The sequence below is a fragment of the Hemiscyllium ocellatum genome (assembly GCF_020745735.1).
Source record: "Hemiscyllium ocellatum isolate sHemOce1 chromosome 38 unlocalized genomic scaffold, sHemOce1.pat.X.cur. SUPER_38_unloc_6, whole genome shotgun sequence".
Taxonomy (NCBI): Eukaryota; Metazoa; Chordata; class Chondrichthyes; order Orectolobiformes; family Hemiscylliidae; genus Hemiscyllium; species Hemiscyllium ocellatum.
In genome coordinates this window covers 70,987-93,460 of record NW_026867524.1, presented here as the reverse complement: position 1 = coordinate 93,460, position 22,474 = coordinate 70,987, and the positions used below count along the sequence as shown (strand labels likewise).

General features: G+C 56.3%; 1 protein-coding gene across 1 annotated transcript in view; it reads left to right on the top strand.

Annotated features, from left to right (window-relative positions):
* Positions 1–22,474, top strand: part of LOC132808787 (protein capicua homolog) — a 201,759-nt gene that overhangs the window by 168,298 nt on the left and 10,987 nt on the right. Inside the window, exons 12-17 of the mRNA XM_060822237.1 lie at positions 337–578; positions 3,055–3,221; positions 5,152–5,321; positions 10,544–10,876; positions 17,181–17,698; positions 18,565–18,773. Coding sequence (XP_060678220.1) covers positions 337–578; positions 3,055–3,221; positions 5,152–5,321; positions 10,544–10,876; positions 17,181–17,698; positions 18,565–18,773 — 1,639 coding nt within the window. The remainder of the gene's footprint in view (positions 1–336; positions 579–3,054; positions 3,222–5,151; positions 5,322–10,543; positions 10,877–17,180; positions 17,699–18,564; positions 18,774–22,474) is intronic.

The following is a 22,474-nucleotide window of genomic DNA, read 5'->3' as shown; positions in this document are numbered from 1 at the left end:
CTCTCCTCCACTGAGGGGAGAGGGGTGAGGTGCTGTCTCAACTTGCACTGCGCCCCCCCACCCCTCAGACGGAGAGGGGAGGGGGAGATTCGAGCAGTTTGGACACTACTCAGGGGGGAATCGCACAATTCCATGGGGCCATGTTCCTTCAGAATAATGGCTGCCCAAACACGAAGTGAATCCAAAGGTGGAATGGGGGACGTTTGCAGAAAGGGAGATGGTAAGGCGTGTGTGGTGAGGGGGATCTTGGGTTGAACCATGCGCCATGTTGATGGGGATAGTAAGCTGATGGACAGATCGGCCTGCTTCCATCGTCTCTCTCTCTGATACGAGCAGTGCAGTCCATGTCTCCGGTGCCCGCACAGTCGCCCATGAACGCCACGCAGATGATACACCCTGCGGCAGCCACCTCCGCCCAGGTACAGGGGAAGATGCTGGTCACCGTGCCAACCCCGCAGGGCAGCATGGCCGCCGTCGCCACGGCAACCGGGGGCCAAGTTCACATGGCGACCTCTTCCATCCCGCTGCCCGTGCAGAACGGGGCCCAGCAGCAGCAGCAGCAGCAGCAAGCCAGCAAGGTGAGAACCTTCCGGAACCGGGACGCTCGGGTGCATGAACCCCCATCTGCCCCCGGCCCAGTGAGGGAGCTCAGCAAGGTGGAGGGACACGCCCACCTCCTCCCTTTCACATCACGTGGGGAAAATGTCACCTTCAGGGTCCCACCAACCAAAAACACCCCCCGGCTCGATCGATCACTCACTCACTCACCCTCCCTCTCGCTGTCTCTCTTCGCTATATCTCTCTCTCTCACTCACTCACCCTCCCTCTCGCTGTCTCTCTTCGCTATCTCTCTCTCACTCATTCACATTCTGTCTCTTTGCTCTCTCTCTCTCTCAGTCACTGTCTCTCTCTCTCTCTCTCTCACTCACTCTCTGTCTCTCTTCGTGCTCTCACACTCATGCACTCCATCTGCCTCTCTCACTCACACACACACAATCTCTCTGTCTGTCTCACTCATACACTCACTGTCTCACTCTCACACAGGCACACACTCTTTCTCACACTGTCTTCCCCACTCACTCTCTGCCTCTCTCTCTCTTCTGCAGTGTCTCAATGATTAACAATGCTGCTTCATGGCAGCAGGGACCCAGGTCCCATTCCGGCTTCGGGCGACAGTCTGTGTGGAATTAAGGTGGATTGGCCATGCTACATTGTCCCATAGTGCCCAGGGATGTGCAGGTTAGGGTGGATTGGCCATGCTAAATTGTCCCATAGTGCCCAGGGATGTGCAGGTTAGGGTGGATTGGCCGTGCTATATTGTCCCATAGTGCCCAGGGAGGTGCAGGTTAGGGTGGATTGGCCATGCTAAATTGTCCCATAGTGCCCAGGGATGTGCAGGTTAGGGTGGATTGGTCATGCTAAATTGTCCCATAATGCCCAGGGATGTGCAGGTTAGGGTAGATTGGCCATGCTAAATTGTCCCGTAGTGCCCAGGGATGTGTAGGTTAGGGTGGATTGGCCATGCTAAATTGTCCCGTAGTGTCCAGGGATGTGCAGGTTAGGGTGGATTGGCCATGCTAAATTGTCCCGTAGTGTCCAGGGATGTGCAGGTTAGGGTGGATTGGCCATGCTAAATTGTCCCATAGTGCCCAGGGATGTGCAGGTTAGGGTGGATTGGCCATGCTAAATTGTCCCGTAGTGTCCAGGGATGTGCAGATTAGGGTGGATTGGCCGTGCTAAATTGTCCCGTAGTGCCCAGGGATGTGCAGGTTAGGGTGGATTGGCCGTGCTAAATTGTCCCGTAGTGCCCAGGGATGTGCAGGTTAGGGTGGATTGGCCATGCTAAATTGTCCCATAGTGCCCAGGGATGTGCAGGTTAGGGTGGATTGGCCATGCTAAATTGTCCCATAGTGCCCAGGGATGTACAGGTTAGGGTGGATTGGCCATGCTAAATTGTCCCATAGTGCCCAGGGATGTGTAGGTTAGGGTGGATTGGCTATGCTAAATTGTCCCATAGTGCCCAGGGATGTGCAGGTTAGGGTGGATTGGCCATGCTAAATTGTCCCATAGTGCCCAGGGATGTGCAGGTTAGGGTGGATTGGCCATGCTAAATTGTCCCATAGTGCCCAGGGATGTACAGGTTAGGGTGGATTGGCCATGCTAAATTGTCCCATAGTGCCCAGGGATGTGTAGGTTAGGGTGGATTGGCTGGGGGAATGCAGGGTTACTGGGATAGAGTAGGAGTGTGGATCTGGGTAGGATGCTGTTGCGAGGGTTGGTGTGAACTTGAATGGCCTGCTTCCACACTGTCGAGATTCTGTGATTCTCTCTCAGACACACATTCACTCACTCATCCAGCCAAGAGTTCAGATTCAGTTCTGTCGTGAGATGTGTGCCTCCATTCCTTTCTGTCTGATGGCTACGTCTCTGTCACCACCCTTTCACCCCATCGCACCAAACTCATTTGTTACTCTCTTTCCCACAGTGCCTGTCCTGCCCTCCCCCTCGCTGTCTCTCTCTCACCCCCTCTCTCTCCCTCTCCCTCTCTCTCTCTCTAGTCTCCCTCTCTCTCACTTTCTCTCTAGTCTCCCTCTCTCTCACTTTCTCTCTCCCCGTCTGTCTCCCCCTCTCTCCCCCCCTCCCCCCCCCCCTCTCTCTCTCACATGCACTCTCTTCGTGTCTCACTCTCTTGCTGTCTCCCCCGTTATCTCATGCTCTCTCTCTCTGTTTACCTTGCTGACTTACTCTCTCTCAAGCTCTTGATTCGGTTAAAACCCAACCAGCCCAAGCCTGTGACCACCCACCCAGACCCACCCAGAGGTGGGTCGTCACATTCACAGTGTTGATGGTGATGCCGGGTTAATCTCACTGGGGTATGTCATGTGAGCAGGAGTTCAAGCCCCACTGTGGCACCTGGCTGGAATTTCAATCGAATTCCCGAATGGAGAGCTCCTCTCCGTAATCGCGGGGCGCAGGAAGCTGTGTCTGCAGTCAGCCTGAGGGCTCCGAGGGGAGTTTGTATGCAGTGTTTCACAGGTCTCCCTCTCCTTTCAGATTATCCACATCACTCCTCTCCCTCTGGTCCAGCAACAGGTCAGTTCCCAGGCTCCAGTGCCACCAGTGGCCAGCCCAGCTCTCCATACCAGCTTCCCCAGCATGGCCACTGCAGTCATGGCGACCTCCAGTCACCCAGGCAAGGTGCTGCTGCCCAGCTCCAACAGGTAAGGTGCACTACACACACACACACACACACACAGACGCACACACACACACGCACACACAGACGCACATACGCGCGCACACACACACACACAGACGCACAGACACACTGCACACAGACCTGCCTCGTTCACCCAGTGCAGACACACACAGACGCACATACGTGCGCGCGCACGCGCACACACACACACACACAGACGCACAGACACACTGCACACAGACCTGCCTCGTTCACCCAGTACAGACGCACATACGCGTGCGCGCGCGCACGCACACACACACACAGACACACTGCACACAGACCTGCCTCGTTCACTCAGTGCAGACACACACACACACACACACACACATACACACACACACACACAGACACACTGCACACAGATCTGCCTCGTTCACCCAGTGCAGACGCGCGTGCGCGCGCACACACATACAGACTCACATGCGCGCTCAAGCACGCACACACCCACGAACACAATCCACACGCACACATTCTCTCACCCATACTGCCACACTGAGATACACACTTACACACAGTCTCTCACTCACTCTCTCACACTGACTCACAAACACTCGCTCTCACACTCTCTCTCATGCACTGGCTCTCACAGATTGGCTCTCACACACTGGCTCTCACACACTAACTCACAAACACTCGCTCTCACACTCTCATGCACTGGCTCTCACACACTGGCTCTCACACACTGGCTCTCACACACTGACTCACAAACACTCGCTCTCACGCACTGGCTCTCACACACTCGCTCTCACTCGCTCTCACACACTTGCTCTCACACTCGTTCACATACACTGGCTCACACACACTGGCTCTCACACACTCGCTCACACTCGCTCTCACAAACACTCGCTCTCACACTGGCTCTCAAACACTCGCTCACACACACTCGCTCTCACACACTTGCTCTCACACTCGTTCACATACACTGGCTCACACACACTGGCTCTCACACACTTGCTCACACTCGCTCACACACACACTCACTCACACACTCGCTCTCACACTCCTTCACATACACTGGCTCATACATACTGACTCTCACACACTCGCTCACACACTCGCTCTCACACACTGGCTCTCACACACTGGCTCTCACACACACTCTCACACACTGGCTCTCACACACTCGCTCACACACACACTGGCTCTCATGCATGCGCTCCCACACACGCTCTCTCACACACGCTCCCTCACACTTGCTCTCCCACACTCGCTCTCTCACACTCGCTCACACACACTGGCTCTCTCACACTCACGCTCTCATACCCGCTCTCTCGCACTCGCTCTCACACACTCGTTCTCACTTTCTTGCACACTCTCTCACAAGCACTTGCACACATGCTGTCACACACAAGTCTCTCACGCTCTCGCACACATCCGCACGCGCACACTCACGTGCAGACTCTGTCACTATCTCACTCTCTCACGGTCACGCATACACGTACACACACACACGTATGTACACACACACGCACACCCACACTCTCACACTTAAACACACCCTCTCACTCACGCAAATACACACTGTCCAAGGGTCAGTGCTGAGGGAGGACCGCACTGTCGGAGGGTCAGTGCTGAGGGAGTGACGCACTGTCGGAGGGTCAGTGCTGAGGGAGTACCGCACTGTGGGAGGGTCAGTGCTGAGGGAGTGCCGCACTGTGGGAGGGTCAGTGCTGAGGGAGTGCCGCACACTGGTTGGACTGTTGGAGGTTTTGTATTTGTGATGGGATATTTACCCCCTCGCGATGATGTTCTGTAACTGTGGCCTCTTCCTATGAAGGCCGGTTTGTTGACCTTATCCCTGTCCCCTTCAAACCACTATCCCTGGGTGACAGCGCTGCCTGTGGTTGCTGGTCAGTGTGTCAGAGATCCTGCGGTCCCTGCTCACCTGTGTGTTTGTTCTCTCCTGCCAGGATCACGTACATCCCATCTACTGGCGGGGTGCATTCCTCTATCCCCCTGGTCAGCTCAGCCTCCTCTGTCCACACCGGGACCTGCACCACATACCGACAACAGCCCGTGGCACTCGGATTCACCGCCATCTCCCCTGATGGCAGGACAGTGCTCCAGCCCCTTCTCACAGGTAGGGCACTGACTAAGGCCGCCTCTGCTCTGCCCAGGGAGAGGCACTGACAGCTTACCTGTCCCTGTGTATGTATCCGAGCGGGTTCGCCTGTCCCTGTGTGTGTGTGTGTATCCGAGCGTGTTTGTCTGTGCCTGTGTGTGTATCCGAGCGTGTTTGCCTGTCCCTGTGTGTGTATCCAAGCGTGTTTACCTGACCCTTTGTGTGTATCTGAGCGTGTTTGCCTGTCCGTGTGTGTGTGTTTATATCCGAGTGTGTTTGCCTGTCCCTGTGTGTGTGTATATCCAAGCGTGTTTGCCTGTCCTTTTGTGTGTGTATATCCAAGCGTGTTTGCCTGTCCCTGTGTATGTGTATCCGAGCATGTTTTCCTGTCCATTTGTATGTACCCGAGCGTGTTTGCTTGTCCCTGTGTGTGTATATATCCGAGCGTGTTTGCCTGTCCCTGTGAGTGTCTGAGCGTGTTTGCCTGTCCGTGTGTTTTTTTGTGTCCGAGCGTGTTTGCCTGTACCTGTATGTGTGTATATCCAAGCGTCTTTGCCTGTCCTTGTGTGTGTGTATCCGAGCGTGTTTTCCTGTCCATTTGTATGTGTCTGAGCGTGTTTGCCTGTCCCTACGTGTGTATCCAAGCATGTTTACCTGTCCCTTTGTGTGTATCCAAGCGTGTTTACCTGACCCTTTGTGTGTATCTGAGCGTGTTTGCCTGTCCGTGTGTTTTTTTGTGTCCGAGCGTGTTTGCCTGTCCTTGTGTGTGTGTTTATATCCGAGTGTGTTTGCCTGTCCCTGTGTGTGTGTATATCCAAGCGTGTTTGCCTGTCCTTGTGTGTGTGTATATCCAAGCGTGTTTGCCTGTCCCTGTGTATGTGTATCCGAGCATGTTTTCCTGTCCATTTGTATGTACCCGAGCGTGTTTGCTTGTCCCTGTGTGTGTATATATCCGAGCGTGTTTGCCTGTCCCTGTGAGTGTCTGAGCGTGTTTGCCTGTCCGTGTGTTTTTTTGTGTCCGAGCGTGTTTGCCTGTACCTGTATGTGTGTATATCCAAGCGTCTTTGCCTGTCCTTGTGTGTGTGTATCCGAGCGTGTTTTCCTGTCCATTTGTATGTGTCTGAGCGTGTTTGTCCCTACGTGTGTATCCAAGCGTGTTTTCCTGTCCCTATGTGTGTGTATCCGAGCGTGTTTGCCTGTCCCTTTGTGTGTGTATCCGAGCGTGTTTGCCTGTCCCTGTGTGTGTATCCAAGCGTGTTTACCTGTCCCTGTGTGTGTGTATCCGAGCGTGTTTGCCTGTCCCTGTGTGTGTATCCAAGCGTGTTTACCTGTCCCTGTGTGTGTGTGTGTATCCGAGCGTGTTTGCCTGTCCCTGTGTGTGTATCCAAGCATGTTTACCTGTCCCTTTGTGTGTGTCCAAGCGTGTTTGCCTGTCCCTATGTGTGTATCAGAGCGTGTTTTCCTGTCCCAGTGTGTGTATCCGAGCGTGTTTGCCTGTCCCTTTGTGTGTGTCCGAGCGTGTTTGCCTGTCCCTGTGTGTGTATCCAAGCATGTTTACCTGTCCCTTTGTGTGTGTCCAAGCGTGTTTGCCTGTCCCTACGTGTGTGTCCAAGCGTGTTTGCCTGTCCGTGTGTGTGTGTCCGAGCGTGTTTGCCTGTCCCTGTGTGTGTATCCAAGCATGTTTACCTGTCCCTTTGTGTGTGTCCAAGCATGTTTACCTGTCCCTTTGTGTGTGTCCAAGCGTGTTTGCCTGTCCCTACGTGTGTGTCCAAGCGTGTTTGCCTGTCCGTGTGTGTGTGTCCGAGCATGTTTGCCTGTCCCTGTGTGTGTATCCAAGCGTGTTTACCTGTCCCTTTGTGTGTGTATCCGAGCGTGTTTGCCTGTCCGTGTGTGTATCCAAGCGTGTTTACCTGTCCCTGTGTGTGTGTGTATCCAAGCGTGTTTACCTGTCCCTGTGTGTGTGTGTGTATCCGAGCGTGTTTGCCTGTCCCTATGTGTTTTTTTGTGTCCGAGCGTGTTTGCCTGTCCCTATGTGTTTTTTTGTGTCCGAGTGTGTTTACCTGTCCCTTTGTGTGTGTCCAAGCGTGTTTGCCTGTCCCTATGTGTGTATCCAAGCGTGTTTGCCTGTCCGTGTGTGTGTCCAAGCGTGTTTTCCTGTCCCGATGTGTGTGTATCCGAGCGTGTTTGCCTGTCCCAGTGTGTGTATCCGAGCGTGTTTGCCTGTCCCTTTGTGTGTGTCCGAGCGTGTTTGCCTGTCCCTGTGTGTGTATCCAAGCGTGTTTGCCTGTCCCTGTGTGTGTATCCAAGCGTGTTTGCCTGTCCCTACGTGTGTATCCAAGCATGTTTACCTGTCCCTTTGTGTGTGTCCAAGCGTGTTTTCCTGTCCCAGTGTGTGTGTCTCCGAGCCTGTTTGCCTGTCCTTGTGTGTGTGTCTGAGCATGTTTACCTGTTCCTGTGTGTGTCCCCGAGCGTGTTTGCTTGTCCCTGTGTGTGTGTATCTGAGCAGGTTTCCCTGTCCCTGTACGTGTATCCGAGCGTGTTTACCTGTCCCTGAGTATGTGTCCGAGGGTGCGTGCCTGTCCCTGTGTTTGTGTATCCGAGCGTGTTTGCCTGTCCCTGTGTGTGTATCCGAGCGTGTTTGTCTGTCCCTGTGTGTGTCCGAGCATGTTTCCCTGTCTCTGTGTGTGTGTCCAAGCGTGTTTGCCTGTCCCTACGTGTGTGTATCTGAGCATGTTTCCCTGTCCCTGTGTGTGTGTCTGAGTGTGTTTGCCTGTCCCTGTGTGTGTCCGAGAGTGTTTGCCTGTCTGTGTATGTGTATCCGAGCGTGTTTGCCTGTGTGTGTCCGTCCGAGCGTGTTTGTCTGTCCTTCTGTATGTGTATCCAAGCATACCTGTCCCTGAGTATGTGTCCGAGCGTGCGTGCCTGTCCCTGTGTTTGTGTATCCGAGCGTGTTTGCCTGTCCCTTTGTGTACACAAGCGTGTTTGCCTGTCCCTGTGTGTGTATCCAAGCGTGTTTGCCTGTCCCTACGTGTGTATCCAAGCATGTTTACCTGTCCCTTTGTGTGTGTCCAAGCGTGTTTTCCTGTCCCAGTGTGTGTGTCTCCGAGCCTGTTTGCCTGTCCTTGTGTGTGTGTCTGAGCATGTTTACCTGTTCCTGTGTGTGTCCCCGAGCGTGTTTGCTTGTCCCTGTGTGTGTGTATCTGAGCAGGTTTCCCTGTCCCTGTACGTGTATCCGAGCGTGTTTACCTGTCCCTGAGTATGTGTCCGAGGGTGCGTGCCTGTCCCTGTGTTTGTGTATCCGAGCGTGTTTGCCTGTCCCTGTGTGTGTATCCGAGCGTGTTTGTCTGTCCCTGTGTGTGTCCGAGCATGTTTCCCTGTCTCTGTGTGTGTGTCCAAGCGTGTTTGCCTGTCCCTACGTGTGTGTATCTGAGCATGTTTCCCTGTCCCTGTGTGTGTGTCTGAGTGTGTTTGCCTGTCCCTGTGTGTGTCCGAGAGTGTTTGCCTGTCTGTGTATGTGTATCCGAGCGTGTTTGCCTGTGTGTGTCCGTCCGAGCGTGTTTGTCTGTCCTTCTGTATGTGTATCCAAGCATACCTGTCCCTGAGTATGTGTCCGAGCGTGCGTGCCTGTCCCTGTGTTTGTGTATCCGAGCGTGTTTGCCTGTCCCTTTGTGTACACAAGCGTGTTTGCCTGTCCCTGTGTGTGTATCCGAGCATGTTTGTCTGTCCCTGTGTGTGTCTGAGCGTGTTTGCCTGTCCCTGTGTGTGTCTGAGCGTGTTTGCCTGTCCCTGTATGTGTGTAACCGAGTTTGCCTGTCCCTGTGTGTGTGTGTATCCAAGCGTGTTTACCTGTCCCTTTGTGTGTGTCCGAGCATGTTTGCCTGTCACTGTGTGTGTGTGTGTGTATCAGAACGTGTTTACCTGTCCCCTTGTGTGTGTGTGTCTGAGCATGTTTCCCTGTCCCTCTGTGTGTATCCGAGCGTGTTTACCTGTCCCTGTGTGTGTGTGTGTGTGTGTGTGTTCCGAGCACGTTTGCCTGTCCCTGTGTGTATCCGAGCGCGTTTGCCTGTGTGTGTCCGTCCGAGCGTGTTTGTCTGTCCTTCTGTATGTGTATCCAAGCATGTTTACCTGTCCCTGAGTATGTGTCCGAGCGTGTTTGCCTGTCCCTGTGTGAGTGTATCCAAGCGTGTTTGCCTGTCCCTGTGTGTGCGCCTGTCCCTGTGTGTGTGTATCTGAGCGTGTTTGCCTGTCCCTGCGTGTGTCTATCGGAGCGTGTTTACCTGTGTGTGTGTCCGAGCATGTTTGCCTGTCCCATTGTGAATGTATCTGAGCATGTTTGCCTGTCTCTGTGAATGCCTGTCCAAGTGTGTTTGCCTGTCCCTGTGTATATGTATCCGAATGTGTTTACGTGTGTGTGTGTATGTCCAAGCGTGTTTGCCTGTCCCTGTGTGAGTGTATCCGAGTGTGTTTGCCTGTCCCTGTGTGTGCACCTGTCCCTGTGTGTGTATATATCTGAGTGTGTGTGCCTGTCCCTGTGTATGTATTGGGGCGTGTTTACCTGTGTGTGTGTCCGAGCGTGTTTGCCTGTCTGTGACTATGCATGCACATTTGCCTTTGCCTGTCTGTGTGTGTTTCTGTGTGTTTGCCTATCCCTGTGTGTGTCAGACTATGTTTGCCTGTCTGTCTGTGTGTGTCTGTTTGCCTGTCCCTGTGTGTCTGTGTCTGTCTGCCTGTCTATGTGTGTGTGTTTGCCTGTCCTTGTGTGTTTGCCTGTCCTTGTGTGTTGTGTGTGTTTGTCCCTGTGTGGTGTGTGTGTGTGTTTTTATCCGTGTGTGTGTGTGTGTGTGTGTGTTTGCCTGTCCGTGTTTGTCTGTCCCTATGTGTGTGCGCCTGTCCGTGTGCATTTGTGTGTGTGTTTGCCTGTCCCTGTGTGGTGTGTGTGCGTGTTTCCCTGTGTGTGTGTGTTTGCCTGTCCCTGTGTGTGTGTTTGCCTGTTCTCCTGTGTGTGTGTGTGTGTCTGCCTGTCCCTGTGTGTGTGTGCGCGCGCGTGCGTGTTTGCCTGTCCCTGTGTGTGTGTGCGCGCATATGCTTGCCTGTACCTGTGTGTGCGCGTGCGCGCGCGCCTGTCCCTGTTGTGCGTGTGTGTCTCTGTCCCTGTGTGTGTGTGTGCGCGCGCGGTGGGGTTGGCGAGTGTTCGGATTGTTTCCTGTGCCTGTGCTGACTGCTGCCCTGTCTTCCTCTAGGTCAGGCACCATTGCTGACCACTGGGCAGGTCGGCTCCCCTCAGCTACAGCCCACGCCGTCTGGGCACCTCATCACCGCCATCTACCCCTCACCCGCCTCTGGCAGCGTTGCCACGACAACCCCGAACCTGGTCTACACAGCCTCCCCGTCCGCGACTACCACCGCGCTGCCAGCTGCCATCTTACCCAAGACACCAAGTGCCAACCTGCAGCAACCTTCAGTGGCAACCTCCGCCGTCATGGCAACGGCAGGGGCTCAGCACGGAGCGGGGATCGTCACCCCAGCATCGTCACAGGGGCCACCTCCGAGCGGGCCAGGCATGCCCGTCCAGGGTAAGGGCAGGCCGGGGGGGGCGGGGACAGTCTGAGTCTGGATCGCCCTGACCCCCTACACTGACTTCAGATCCAGCATCTCCGCCTCCTCCTCCTCGACTAGCATTCTGTCCCTGCGCTGGTCCCTTCCACCCTCCCCCTGCCCCCACCCTCTCCAGCTCCCTCCCTCCCTCCCTCTCTCTCTCTCTCTCTCTCTCAGGTTTCTGTGCTCTCTCACTTCAGAGTTTGGGGGGGATCACTGATTGTAACCCTCCACCCCTCAGCCACAGACCTTGATGCCAAGCTTTGGAATTCTGTCTCACTCTTTCACTCGCTCTCACTCTCATTTTCTGTCTCTCTCTTCTCCCTCTCCCCCTCGCTCTCTCATGCTCTCTCTCACTCTGTCTTGTGCTCTCTCACTCACTCATTCTCTCGCTAACTTTCACTCACTCTCTCACTCACTCTCACTCTCACTCACTCACTCTCTCTCAGTAACCCTCTCTCTCACTCAATAGACAATAGGTGCAGGAGTAGGCCATTCTGCCCTTCGAGCCTGCACCACCATTCAATATGATCATGGCTGATCATCCTTAATCAGTATCCGCTTCCTGCCTTATCTCCATAACCCTTGATCCCACTATCTTTGAGAGCTCTATCCAACTCTTTCTTAAATGAATCCAGAGACTGGGCCTCCACTGCCCTCTGGGGCAGAGCATTCCACACAGCCACCACTCTCTGGGTGAAGAAGTTTCTCCCCATCTCTGTCCTAAATGGTCTACCCCGTATTTTTAAGCTGTGTCCTCTGGTTCGGCACTCACCCAGCAGCGGGAACATGTTTCCTGCCGCCAGAGTGTCCAATCCTTTCATAATCTTATATGTCTCAATCAAATCCCCTCTCAGTCCTCTAAACTCAAGGGTATACAAGCCCAGTCGCTCCAGTCTTTCAGTGTAAGGTAATCCCGCCATTCCAGGAATTGACCTCATGAACCTATGCTGCACTCCCTCAATAGCCAGAATGGCTTTCCTCAAATTTGGAGACCAGAACTGCACACAGTACTCCAGGTGTGGTCTCACCAGGGCCCTGTACAGCTGCAGAAGAACCTCTTTGCTTCTATACTCAATCCCTCTTGTTATGAAGGCCAGCATGCTATTAGCCTTCTTCACTACCTGCTGTACCTGCATGCTTACCTTCATTGACTGGTGTACAAGAACACCCAGATCTCTCTGTACTGCCCCTTTACCTAAATTGATTCCATTTAGGTAGTAATCTGCCTTCCTGTTCTTGCCACCAAAGTGAATAACCATACATTTATCCACATTAAACTGCATCTGCCATGCATCTGCCCACTCACCTAACCTGTCCAGGTCACCCTGTAATCTCCTAACATCCTCCTCACATTTCACCCTGCCCACCCAGCTTAGTATCACCAGCAAATTTGCTAATGTTATTACTAATACCATCTTCTATATCATTAATATATATTGTAAAAAGCTGTGGTCCCAGCACTGATCCCTGCGGTACCCCACTGGTCACTGCCTGCCATTCCGAAATGGAGCCGTTTATCAATACCCTTTGCTTCCTATCAGCCAACCAACTTTCAACCCAAGTTAGTACTTTGCCCCCAATACCATGCGCCCTAATTTTGCTCACTAACCTCCTATGTGGGACTTTATCAAAAGCTTTCTGAACGTCCAGGTACACTACATCTACAGGATCTCCCTCGTCCATCTTCAGTTACATCCTCAAAAAATTCCAGAAGATTAGTCCAGCATGATTTCCCTTTCATAAATCCATGCTGACCCTGACCTATCCTGTTACTACTATCCAGATGTGGCGTAATCTCATCCTTTATAATAGACTCCAGCATCTTCCCCACCACTGAGGTCAGACTAACTGGTCTATAATTTCCTGCTTTCTCTCTCCCACCTTTCTTAAAAAGTGGTACAACATTAGCCGTCTCCAATTCGCAGGAACTGATCCCGAATCTATCGAACTCTGGAAAATAATCACCAACCCATCCACGATTTCTTGAGCCACCTCCTTCAGTCCCCTGGGATGTAGACCATCAGGCCCCGGGGACTTATCGACCTTCAGACCGAACAGTCTCTCCAACACCAATTCCCTTAAGTTCAGGTCCTTCAGTCACTGTTACCTCAGGGAGATTGTGTCTTCCCCACTCACTCTCACTCACTCACTCTCACTCACTCACTCTCACTCTCCCTCTCACACTCTCTCTCTCACTAACCCACTCTCACTCACTCTATCTCACTCACTCACTCTCACTCACTCTCTCACTCTCACTAACCCTCACTCACTCTCTCACTCACTCTGTCTCACTCCCTCTCTCCCACTCCCTCTCTCTCACTCCCTCTCTCTCACTCCCTCTCTCTCACTCCCTCTCTCTCACTCCCTCTGTCTCACTCCCTCTCACACTCACTCACTCTCTCACTCACTGTCTCTCACTCACTGTCTCACTCTCTCTCACTCACTCTGTCTCACTCTGTCTCACGAACCCTCTCTCTCTCACTTCCTCTTGCTCACTTTCGCTCACGTTTGCTCACTCTCTCCGTCTCTCTCTCTCGCTCATTCTCTCTCTCCCTCTCGCTCGCGCTCTCACTCTCCCCGCATCGAAACGATGTAATGCCTGGCTATTTATTGTCACTCATCAGATGGGCATCGCTGACTAAACTGGCATTTATAACCCAGGGTGGCAATAAAGAGTCCGGTGTAGGCCGGCCTGGGTAAGGATGGCAGTTTCCTTCCCCAAAGGACGTGCGTGAACCCGATATGATTTTTGGTGATGGTTGATGATGGTGAGGGTATTTTTTGACATTCCGGACTGTACCCAGTTCGGACATCACCATGGTGCCACGGTGGGATTTGAAACCCTGTCGCACCACAACATGGGCTTCAGATGAGAACATGCAACAAGACAGCGCAGATCAGGCCCTTCGGCCCTCGATGTTGGGCCGACCCATTCTCAGCACGCCCCCACCCATGCTATCCCATCCTCATCCATGTGCTTATCCCAGGAGAGTTTAAATCTCCCGAATGTGGCTGATGCCAGATGACTGACCAAGCGACCTCAGCCCGTCCTCCTGTACCATGGGGTATAGTTGGCAGGTGATACAGAACCTGCTGGGGGAGTGAGTAGCACTGAGGAATCCCAGTGCCCAAGCAGCACAGTGAGACAGGGTGGAGGCTGTCCACTATGAGAGGCCGGGAGGAAGGGACAGGGCAGGGTGGAAAATATTGCTATTCAGTGGGACTGGGCTGTCATACAATCCCGAGAGTGTGGGAGCAGGTCATTCAGCCGAACGGATCCACTCAAACCCCCCGACCCAAAAATGCAGCATTTCCCATGGCCAATCCACCCTAACCTACACATCCCTGGGCACTATGGGACAATTTAGCATGGCCAATCCACCCTAACCTACACATCCCTGGGCACTATGGGACAATTTAGCATGGCCAATCCACCCTAACCTGGACATCCCTGGGCACTATGGGACAATTTAGTACGGCCAATCCACCCTAACCTGCACATCCCTGGGCACTATGGGACAATTTAGCATGGCCAATCCACCCTAACCTGCACATCTTTGGACCGTGGGAGGAATCCCGAGCACCCGGGGGACACCCACACAGACACGGTGGGGGGGGAAAGTGCAAAAGCAGCCTTGGTCCCTGGGACTGTGAGGCCACCGTGCCAACCCCCTGAGCCAGTATGCCTCCCGGGTTCTGGGTCAGTGAAAATCAGCAAGGTGATGCAGCAAGCAATTGTGGTAGTACACGGAATGTTTGCTTTATTCACAGAGGGTTGGAGCCCAGGAGATTCCCAATCCTGTATCGGGCAGTGAGACGGCACCTGAAGTTTTGTGTGAAGTTCTGGGCCCTGGTCCCTGACCTCACAGTGTAACCCAGTGACTGCAATCCCCTCCTGACCACATTGAAACCAGAACCGTTCTCTCTCCCCAACCAAACACTTCGCGTTGTGAGGACCATTGTGTTCACTCCAGCGCCTGGTTCACAGCGTGAAACAGAAACATTCCACCCAGTTCCCAAAATGGCCGGTTTGGGAACTACCCAATCTACATCTGTATAATGCGGATTTAACTAAAAAAAAATTCACCCACCATGATCCCTGACCTGAGGTAATTGTGGAACCAACACTTGGAGCCTGAGAAATAGGAGCAGTGGTGGCCATTCAGCTCCTCCATCCGGCAGTGCCTGTTTCATCTGAGACGGTGCCCTCTTCTCCCAGACTCTCCCATCAGGGGGAAGCCCCATCTCAGCATTGATCCTCTCAAACCCCGAAAGGGTCCTGTGCCTCAGTGAGATCCTCCGAAACTCCAGAGTTCCAACCTTTCCTCCTGGAACACCCCCTCTGTACTGGGCATCATCCTCACAAACCCCATCCAATCTGCCTGCCATGAGTTAGATCAGTTAAGATGCAGTGAGTTAACATAGTCAATAATTATCAGAGTGTAAATGCTTATCCCTCAAAGTACCCTGAGAAAAACACACATTCTCACTCACTCGCTCGCACACTCTCACATGTGCACACTATCTCTCACATGCATTGTCTCTCTCACACGCACACACACCCCCACACACTCTGTCTCTCAGTCTCACTCACACACACTCACACATGCACACTCTCTCTCACACACACATTCTGTCTTTCACCCACACACTGTCTCATACTCACATTCTCACTCTCACACGCACCCGCACCCACACGCGCACACACCACCACACACTGTCTCACAGTCTCAGTCACTCACACACACACTCACACATGCATACTATCTCTCACACACACATTCTGTGTCACACACACACACACACACACACACACACACACACACACTGACCCATGGGTTATTCTTGAAGACCTAAGGGAGTGGTTCGAGGACTTTCTGGAGTCAGTCACTGGGATCGGGTGGTGTGTGGGGGGCCAGGTCTCTAATTTGCCGTCACTGTCTGCCTTTAATCAGCACTCGCTCAGAAAACGTGATGTGAGGGGATTCCATCAGTCGCCCGTCCCCAAGGACAGCAGGTTTGCTCACTGAACTCCACCTGAATTCAAACACAGCAGATGAACTGGCTCAGCCTTCCTCTCGGGGAGGGAGGGAAGGGGTGGGGGGGTCTCTTCCTTCCCAGCTCATTCCAGATGCCCACCCTATCGTCACTCCTCACAGACCCAGCCCAGTCTCTCCAGCAGGACGTGGCGCTATCACCAGTCAGTCCGGGTGGTGCTCCGTTTGCGTACAACATCCCCAGCCTCCCCAGTCACCTTCCAACAAGAAACGCTCCAGATTCCATCGTATTATCGCAAGACCATCAAGCCTGGGAACTCCGCTAATCCGGGTTCTAATCCCACCGTGGCACACAGTAGAATTTCAATTCAGCGAAAAGAGTCTGCAGTTCGGTGTCTCATGATGACTATGAGCGCCATTGTCGATTGTCAGAAAAAACCCCGTTCGGTTCACTAATGTCCTTTAGGGAAGGAACCTGTCGCCCTTACCTGGTCCGGGCCTACACCTGACTCCAGACCCAGGGCAATCTGGATAGTAACTGGCCAGGGACGCCCACATTTCATGAGTGGATTAAAAACAAATAAAAAGCTCCAAACCTGAAGCCTTTGAGGGGGATGAAAGGTTGGAGCCTCCAAAAGCACGGTGCTGTGGTTTCAAGGGGGGGGCCTTTGTTCTGTGCTGTCGCTGGGTCAGGCCTGAAAAGTAGGCCGCCGTTGCTACGGCAACACACAGCGGTCCCTGTGGAGCTCAGGCCGGGAGCGGGGGGCCCTGCTTTTACAGCGTCTGGCGGCAGTCCCATTGACAGTTCAGCAAATCAGTGAGAGAGGGCCCACAGTGAGGCCACTCAGCCTGTCCCGCCTGTACTGGCAGCAGCTGGCCAACTCAGCCTGCCGCCGCCCTCCTCCTGCTCCTTCTCCCCACCCCGGCTTGGCCTAGCAAACCTGGGAGTTTTTAAATCCGACGTTGCACGTTCTGGTCGAATCTGCTTCCCCCCCCCAACCTCACCTGGCGACCCCCCCTCGAGGGCAGAGACACTGCCCCCCTCCCCTCCCTCCCCCCGCGTCCCCACAACAAACTGGCTGCGTCCGAACATCGATTCTCCCCGTCTGACCGGCACCACTCTGCATTCCCACCCCCCCAACCTCCGTCAGCGGGACAATCTGTGAATGACATGTCAAGCAGTACAGGCCCTTCGGCCCACGATGTTGTGCTAACCTTTTGGTGAGGGGGAGGGAGAGGTGGTGTTGCGGACGGTGCTAAGTGCTGTGTCCTGTGTGTGCAGGGAGCTTGCCGTTGGGTTTGAGGACTGTCCGAACCCCACAGAAACAGCCGGGGGTGGCGACGGCGTCAACAGCAGGAGGAGGAGGAGGGACAGGGGCCAAAGGTAAGGCCCCCTCCAGCCACCATGAGCCAGCAGGTAGCGGCCGGGGAGGGTGCAAACTGCCTGAGGGTACTCCCGAGAGCGCCCAGCAGCCCGGCCTGGAGGGAGGGGAGGCGGCGTCTGTGCGCGAGCCCCCGGAGGAGAGGGTCCCCAGGCTCCCTCCCGCGGAGAGCGAGGGGGAAGAGGAGCAGGAGGAGGAGCAGCAGGGGGAGGAGGTGTCGACCTCAGGCCAGCCCTGCCCGCAGCGGGAGCCCGGACCCCTGCCCGTGACGGCGACAGGGACCCCCGGTGAGGAGAGGGCGCCCCGCCCAGCCAGCCCCCCGGACGGAGAGGAGAGGGCAGCCCGCAGCCTGGCCAGTCCCGTCGGCTACACCAGCAAGTCCACTAACACTGAGATCACCTTCAAAAAGGAGCCGACGGTGAGTGCTCCACCACCAGGGGGGGGCTGGGGAGGGGGTCACAGAGAGAGATGGGGAGAGGGGCAGCGGGTTGGCACCACGCAGCCAGCTCTGACCCCAGTGTGGGGCAATCTTGGGGCTAGCGGCAAATCTCACCCTGCAGCACCAGGGGGAGGTGAGCACGGTGGGAGGGGTGGGGAGTATGGTGTGGGGCACGAAGGGGGGGTGTGCAGGGACAGTGAGGGGCACGGTGGGTGGGTGGGTGGGTCAGGGAACCAGCAGGGGGCTGTGGGACAGGACAGGACAGGCCTGGGCTCCAGCTCCCATGACCACTCTCTCTTTGTCTCTCTGTGTCTGTGTGTCTGTTCGGTGGGTCTGGGTGTGTGTGTGTGTGTGGATGTGTGTGTGTGTGTGGGGGTGTGTGTGTGGGATGGTGTGTGTGTGTGTGTGCGTGTGTGTGGGGGGGATGTGTGTGTGTGTGTGGGATGTGTGTGGGTGTGTGGGGGGGATGTGTGTGGGTGTGTGGGATGTGTGTGGGTGTGGGGGTGTGTGTGTGTGGGGGGATGTGTGTGTGTGTGGGGGGGATGTGTGTGTGTGGGGGGGTGTGTGGGTGTGGATGTGTGGGGGTGTGTGGGGGGGGATGTGTGGGGGTGTGTGTGTGTGTGGGTGTGTGTGTGTGTGTGTTTGTGTGTGGGATGGTGTGTGGGTGTGTGGGTGTGTGTGTGTGGGTGTGTGTGGGATGGTGTGTGGGGTGTGTGTGTGTGTGTGTGGGGGGGGGGGGTGTGTGGGTGTGTGTGTGTGTGTGTGGGGCGGGGTGTGTGTGTGGGTGTGTGTGGGGGTGTGTGTGTGTGTGTGTGTGTGTGTGGGGGATGGTGTGTTGTGTTTAGCCCGGGAAGTTGACCAGCAGCACAGAGTGGCGGGGCCCTCCTGCAGACTCTCGCCCTGAGGCTCCATCAACCTCTCAGGCCCCAGGAGCGTCGGGCGAGTTGGCCAAGGCTTCCGGGAGCTCCTCAGAGAACGGCGACACGAAGGAGCAGCCCAAGAAGCTCAAAGTCAGACCGCCTCCACTGAAAAAAACCTTCGACTCTGTCGACAAGTGAGTCTCTGACGCACCAACATCAGCACATTCACGGTGAGGCAGACAGGACGGGGGAGTGAGAGAGGGAGAGCCCCATCCCGTCCCGTCCCGTCCCATCCCATCCCATCCCGTCCCGTCACATCACTGTGTGGGGGAATCACAGACACAGACCCCGTCCCGTCACCGTGTGGGGGAATCGCAGACACAGACCCCCGTCCCGTCACCGTGTGGGGGAATCACAGACCCCCGCCCCGTCACCCTGTGGGGGAATCACAGACACAGACCCCCGTCCTGTCACCGTGTGGGGGAATCACAGACACAGACCCCTGTCCCGTCACCGTGTGGGGGAATCACAGACACAGACCCCCGTCCCGTCACATCACCGTGTGGGGGAATCACAGACACAGACCCCCGTCCCGGCACCGTGTGGGGGAATCACAGACACAGACCCCCATCCCGTCACATCACTGTGTGGGGGAATCACAGGCACAGACCCCCGTCCCGTCACCGTGTGGGGGAATCACAGACGCAGACCCCCGTCCCGACACCGTGTGGGGGAATCACAGACGCAGACCCCTGTCCCGTCACCGTGTGGGGGAATCACAGACACAGACCCCCGTCCCGTCACCGTGTGGGGGAATCACAGACACAGACCCCCGTCCCGTCACCGTGTGGGGAATCACAGACCCCCGTCCCGTCACCGTGTGGGGGAATCACAGACACAGACCCCCGTCCCGTCACCGTGTGGGGGAATCACAGACCCCCGTCCCGTCACCGTGTGGGGGAATCACAGACACAGTTCCCCGTCCCGTCCCCGTGTGGGGCAATCACAGACACAGACCCCCGTCCCATCACCGTGTGGGGGATTCACAGACACAGACCCCCGTCCCGTCACCGTGTGGGGGAATCACAGACACAGACCCCCGTCCCGTCACCGTGTGGGGGAATCACAGACCCCCCGTCCTGTCACCGTGTGGGGGAATCACAGACACAGACCCCCGTCCCGTCACCGTGTGGGGGAATCACAGACCCCCATCCCGTCCCGTCACCGTGTGGGGGAATCACAGACGCAGACCCCCGTCCCGTCACCGTGTGGGGGAATCACAGACACAGACCCCCGTCCCGTCACCGTGTGGGGGAATCACAGATCCCCGTCCCGGCACCGTGTGGGGGAATCACAGACACAGACCCCCGTCCCGTCACTGTGTGGGGGAATCACAGACACAGACCCCCGTCCCGTCACCCTGTGGGGGAATCACAGACACAGACCCCCGTCCCGTCACCGTGTGGGGAATCACAGACACAGACCCCGTCCCGTCACCGTGTGGGGGAATCACAGACGCGGACCCCCGTCCCGTCACCGTGTGGGGGAATGACAGACACAGACCCCCGTCCCGTCACCGTGTGGGGGAATCACAGACACGGACCCCTGTCCCGTCACCGTGTGGGGGAATCACAGACACAGACACCCGTCCCGTCACCGTGTGGGGGAATCACAGACACAGACCCCCGTCCCGTCACCGTGTGGGGGAATCACAGAACACAGACCCCCGTCCCGTCACCGTGTGGGGGTATCACAGACACAGACCCCCATCCCGTCACCGTGTGGGGGAATCACAGACACAGACCCCTGTCCCGTCACCGTGTGGGGGAATCACAGACACAGACCCCCGTCCCGTCACCGTGTGGGGGAATCACAGCACAGACCCCCGTCCCGTCACCGTGTGGGGGAATCACAGCACAGACCCCCGTCCCGTCACCGTGTGGGGGAATCACAGACACAGACCCCCGTCCCGACACCGTGTGGGGGAATCACAGCACAGACCCCCGTCCCGTCACCGTGTGGGGGAATCACAGCACAGACCCCCGTCCCGTCACCGTGTGGGGGAATCACAGACCCCCGTCCCGTCACCGTGTAGGGGAATCACAGACACAGACCCCCGTCCCATCACCGTGTGGGGGAATCACAGACACCCGTCCCGTCACCGTGTGGGGGAATCACAGACACAGACCCCCGTCCCGTCACCGTGTGGGGAATCACAGACACAGACACCCGTCCTGTCACCGTGTAGGAGTATCACAGACACAGTTCCCCGTCCCGTCCCCGTGTGGGGGAATCAGACACAGACCCCCGTCCCGTCACCGTGTGGGGGAATCACAGACCCCCGTCCCGTCACCGTGTGGGGGAATCACAGACACAGACCCCCGTCCCGTCACCGTGTAGGGGTATCACAGACACAGTTCCCCGTCCCGTCCCCGTGTGGGGGAATCACAGACACAGACCCCCGTCCCGTCACCGTGTGGGGGAGTCACAGCACAGACCCCCGTCCCGGCACCGTGTGGGGGAATCACAGACACAGACCCCCATCCCGTCACATCACTGTGTGGGGGAATCACAGGCACAGACCCCCGTCCCGTCACCGTGTGGGGGAATCACAGACGCAGACCCCCGTCCCGACACCGTGTGGGGGAATCACAGACGCAGACCCCTGTCCCGTCACCGTGTGGGGGAATCACAGACACAGACCCCCGTCCCGTCACCGTGTGGGGGAATCACAGACACAGACCCCCGTCCCGTCACCGTGTGGGGGAATCACAGACACAGACCCCCGTCCCGTCACCGTGTGGGGGAATCACAGACACAGACCCCCGTCCCGTCACCGTGTGGGGGAATCACAGACCCCCCGTCCTGTCACCGTGTGGGGGAATCACAGACACAGACCCCCGTCCCGTCACCGTGTGGGGGAATCACAGACCCCCATCCCGTCCCGTCACCGTGTGGGGGAATCACAGACGCAGACCCCCGTCCCGTCACCGTGTGGGGGAATCACAGACACAGACCCCCGTCCCGTCACCGTGTGGGGGAATCACAGATCCCCGTCCCGGCACCGTGTGGGGAATCACAGACACAGACCCCCGTCCCGTCACCGTGTGGGGGAATCACAGACACAGACCCCCGTCCCGTCACTGTGTGGGGGAATCACAGACACAGACCCCCGTCCCGTCACCCTGTGGGGGAATCACAGACACAGACCCCCGTCCCGTCACCGTGTGGGGAATCACAGACACAGACCCCCGTCCCGTCACCGTGTGGGGGAACCACAGACACAGACACCCGTCCCGTCACCGTGTGGGGGAATGACAGACACAGACCCCCGTCCCGTCACCGTGTGGGGGAATCACAGACACGGACCCCTGTCCCGTCACCGTGTGGGGGAACCACAGACACAGACACCCGTCCCGTCACCGTGTGGGGGAATCACAGAACACAGACCCCCGTCCCGTCACCGTGTGGGGGAATCACAGACACAGACCCCCGTCCCGTCACCGTGTGGGGGAATCACAGACACAGACCCCCGTCCCGTCACCGTGTGGGGGAATCACAGACACAGACCCCTGTCCCGTCACCGTGTGGGGGAATCACAGACACAGACCCCCGTCCCGTCACCGTGTGGGGGAATCACAGCACAGACCCCCGTCCCGTCACCGTGTGGGGGAATCACAGCACAGACCCCCGTCCCGTCACCGTGTGGGGGAATCACAGACACAGACCCCCGTCCCGACACCGTGTGGGGGAATCACAGCACAGACCCCCGTCCCGTCACCGTGTGGGGGAATCACAGCACAGACCCCCGTCCCGTCACCGTGTGGGGAATCACAGACCCCCGTCCCGTCACCGTGTAGGGGAATCACAGACACAGACCCCCGTCCCATCACCG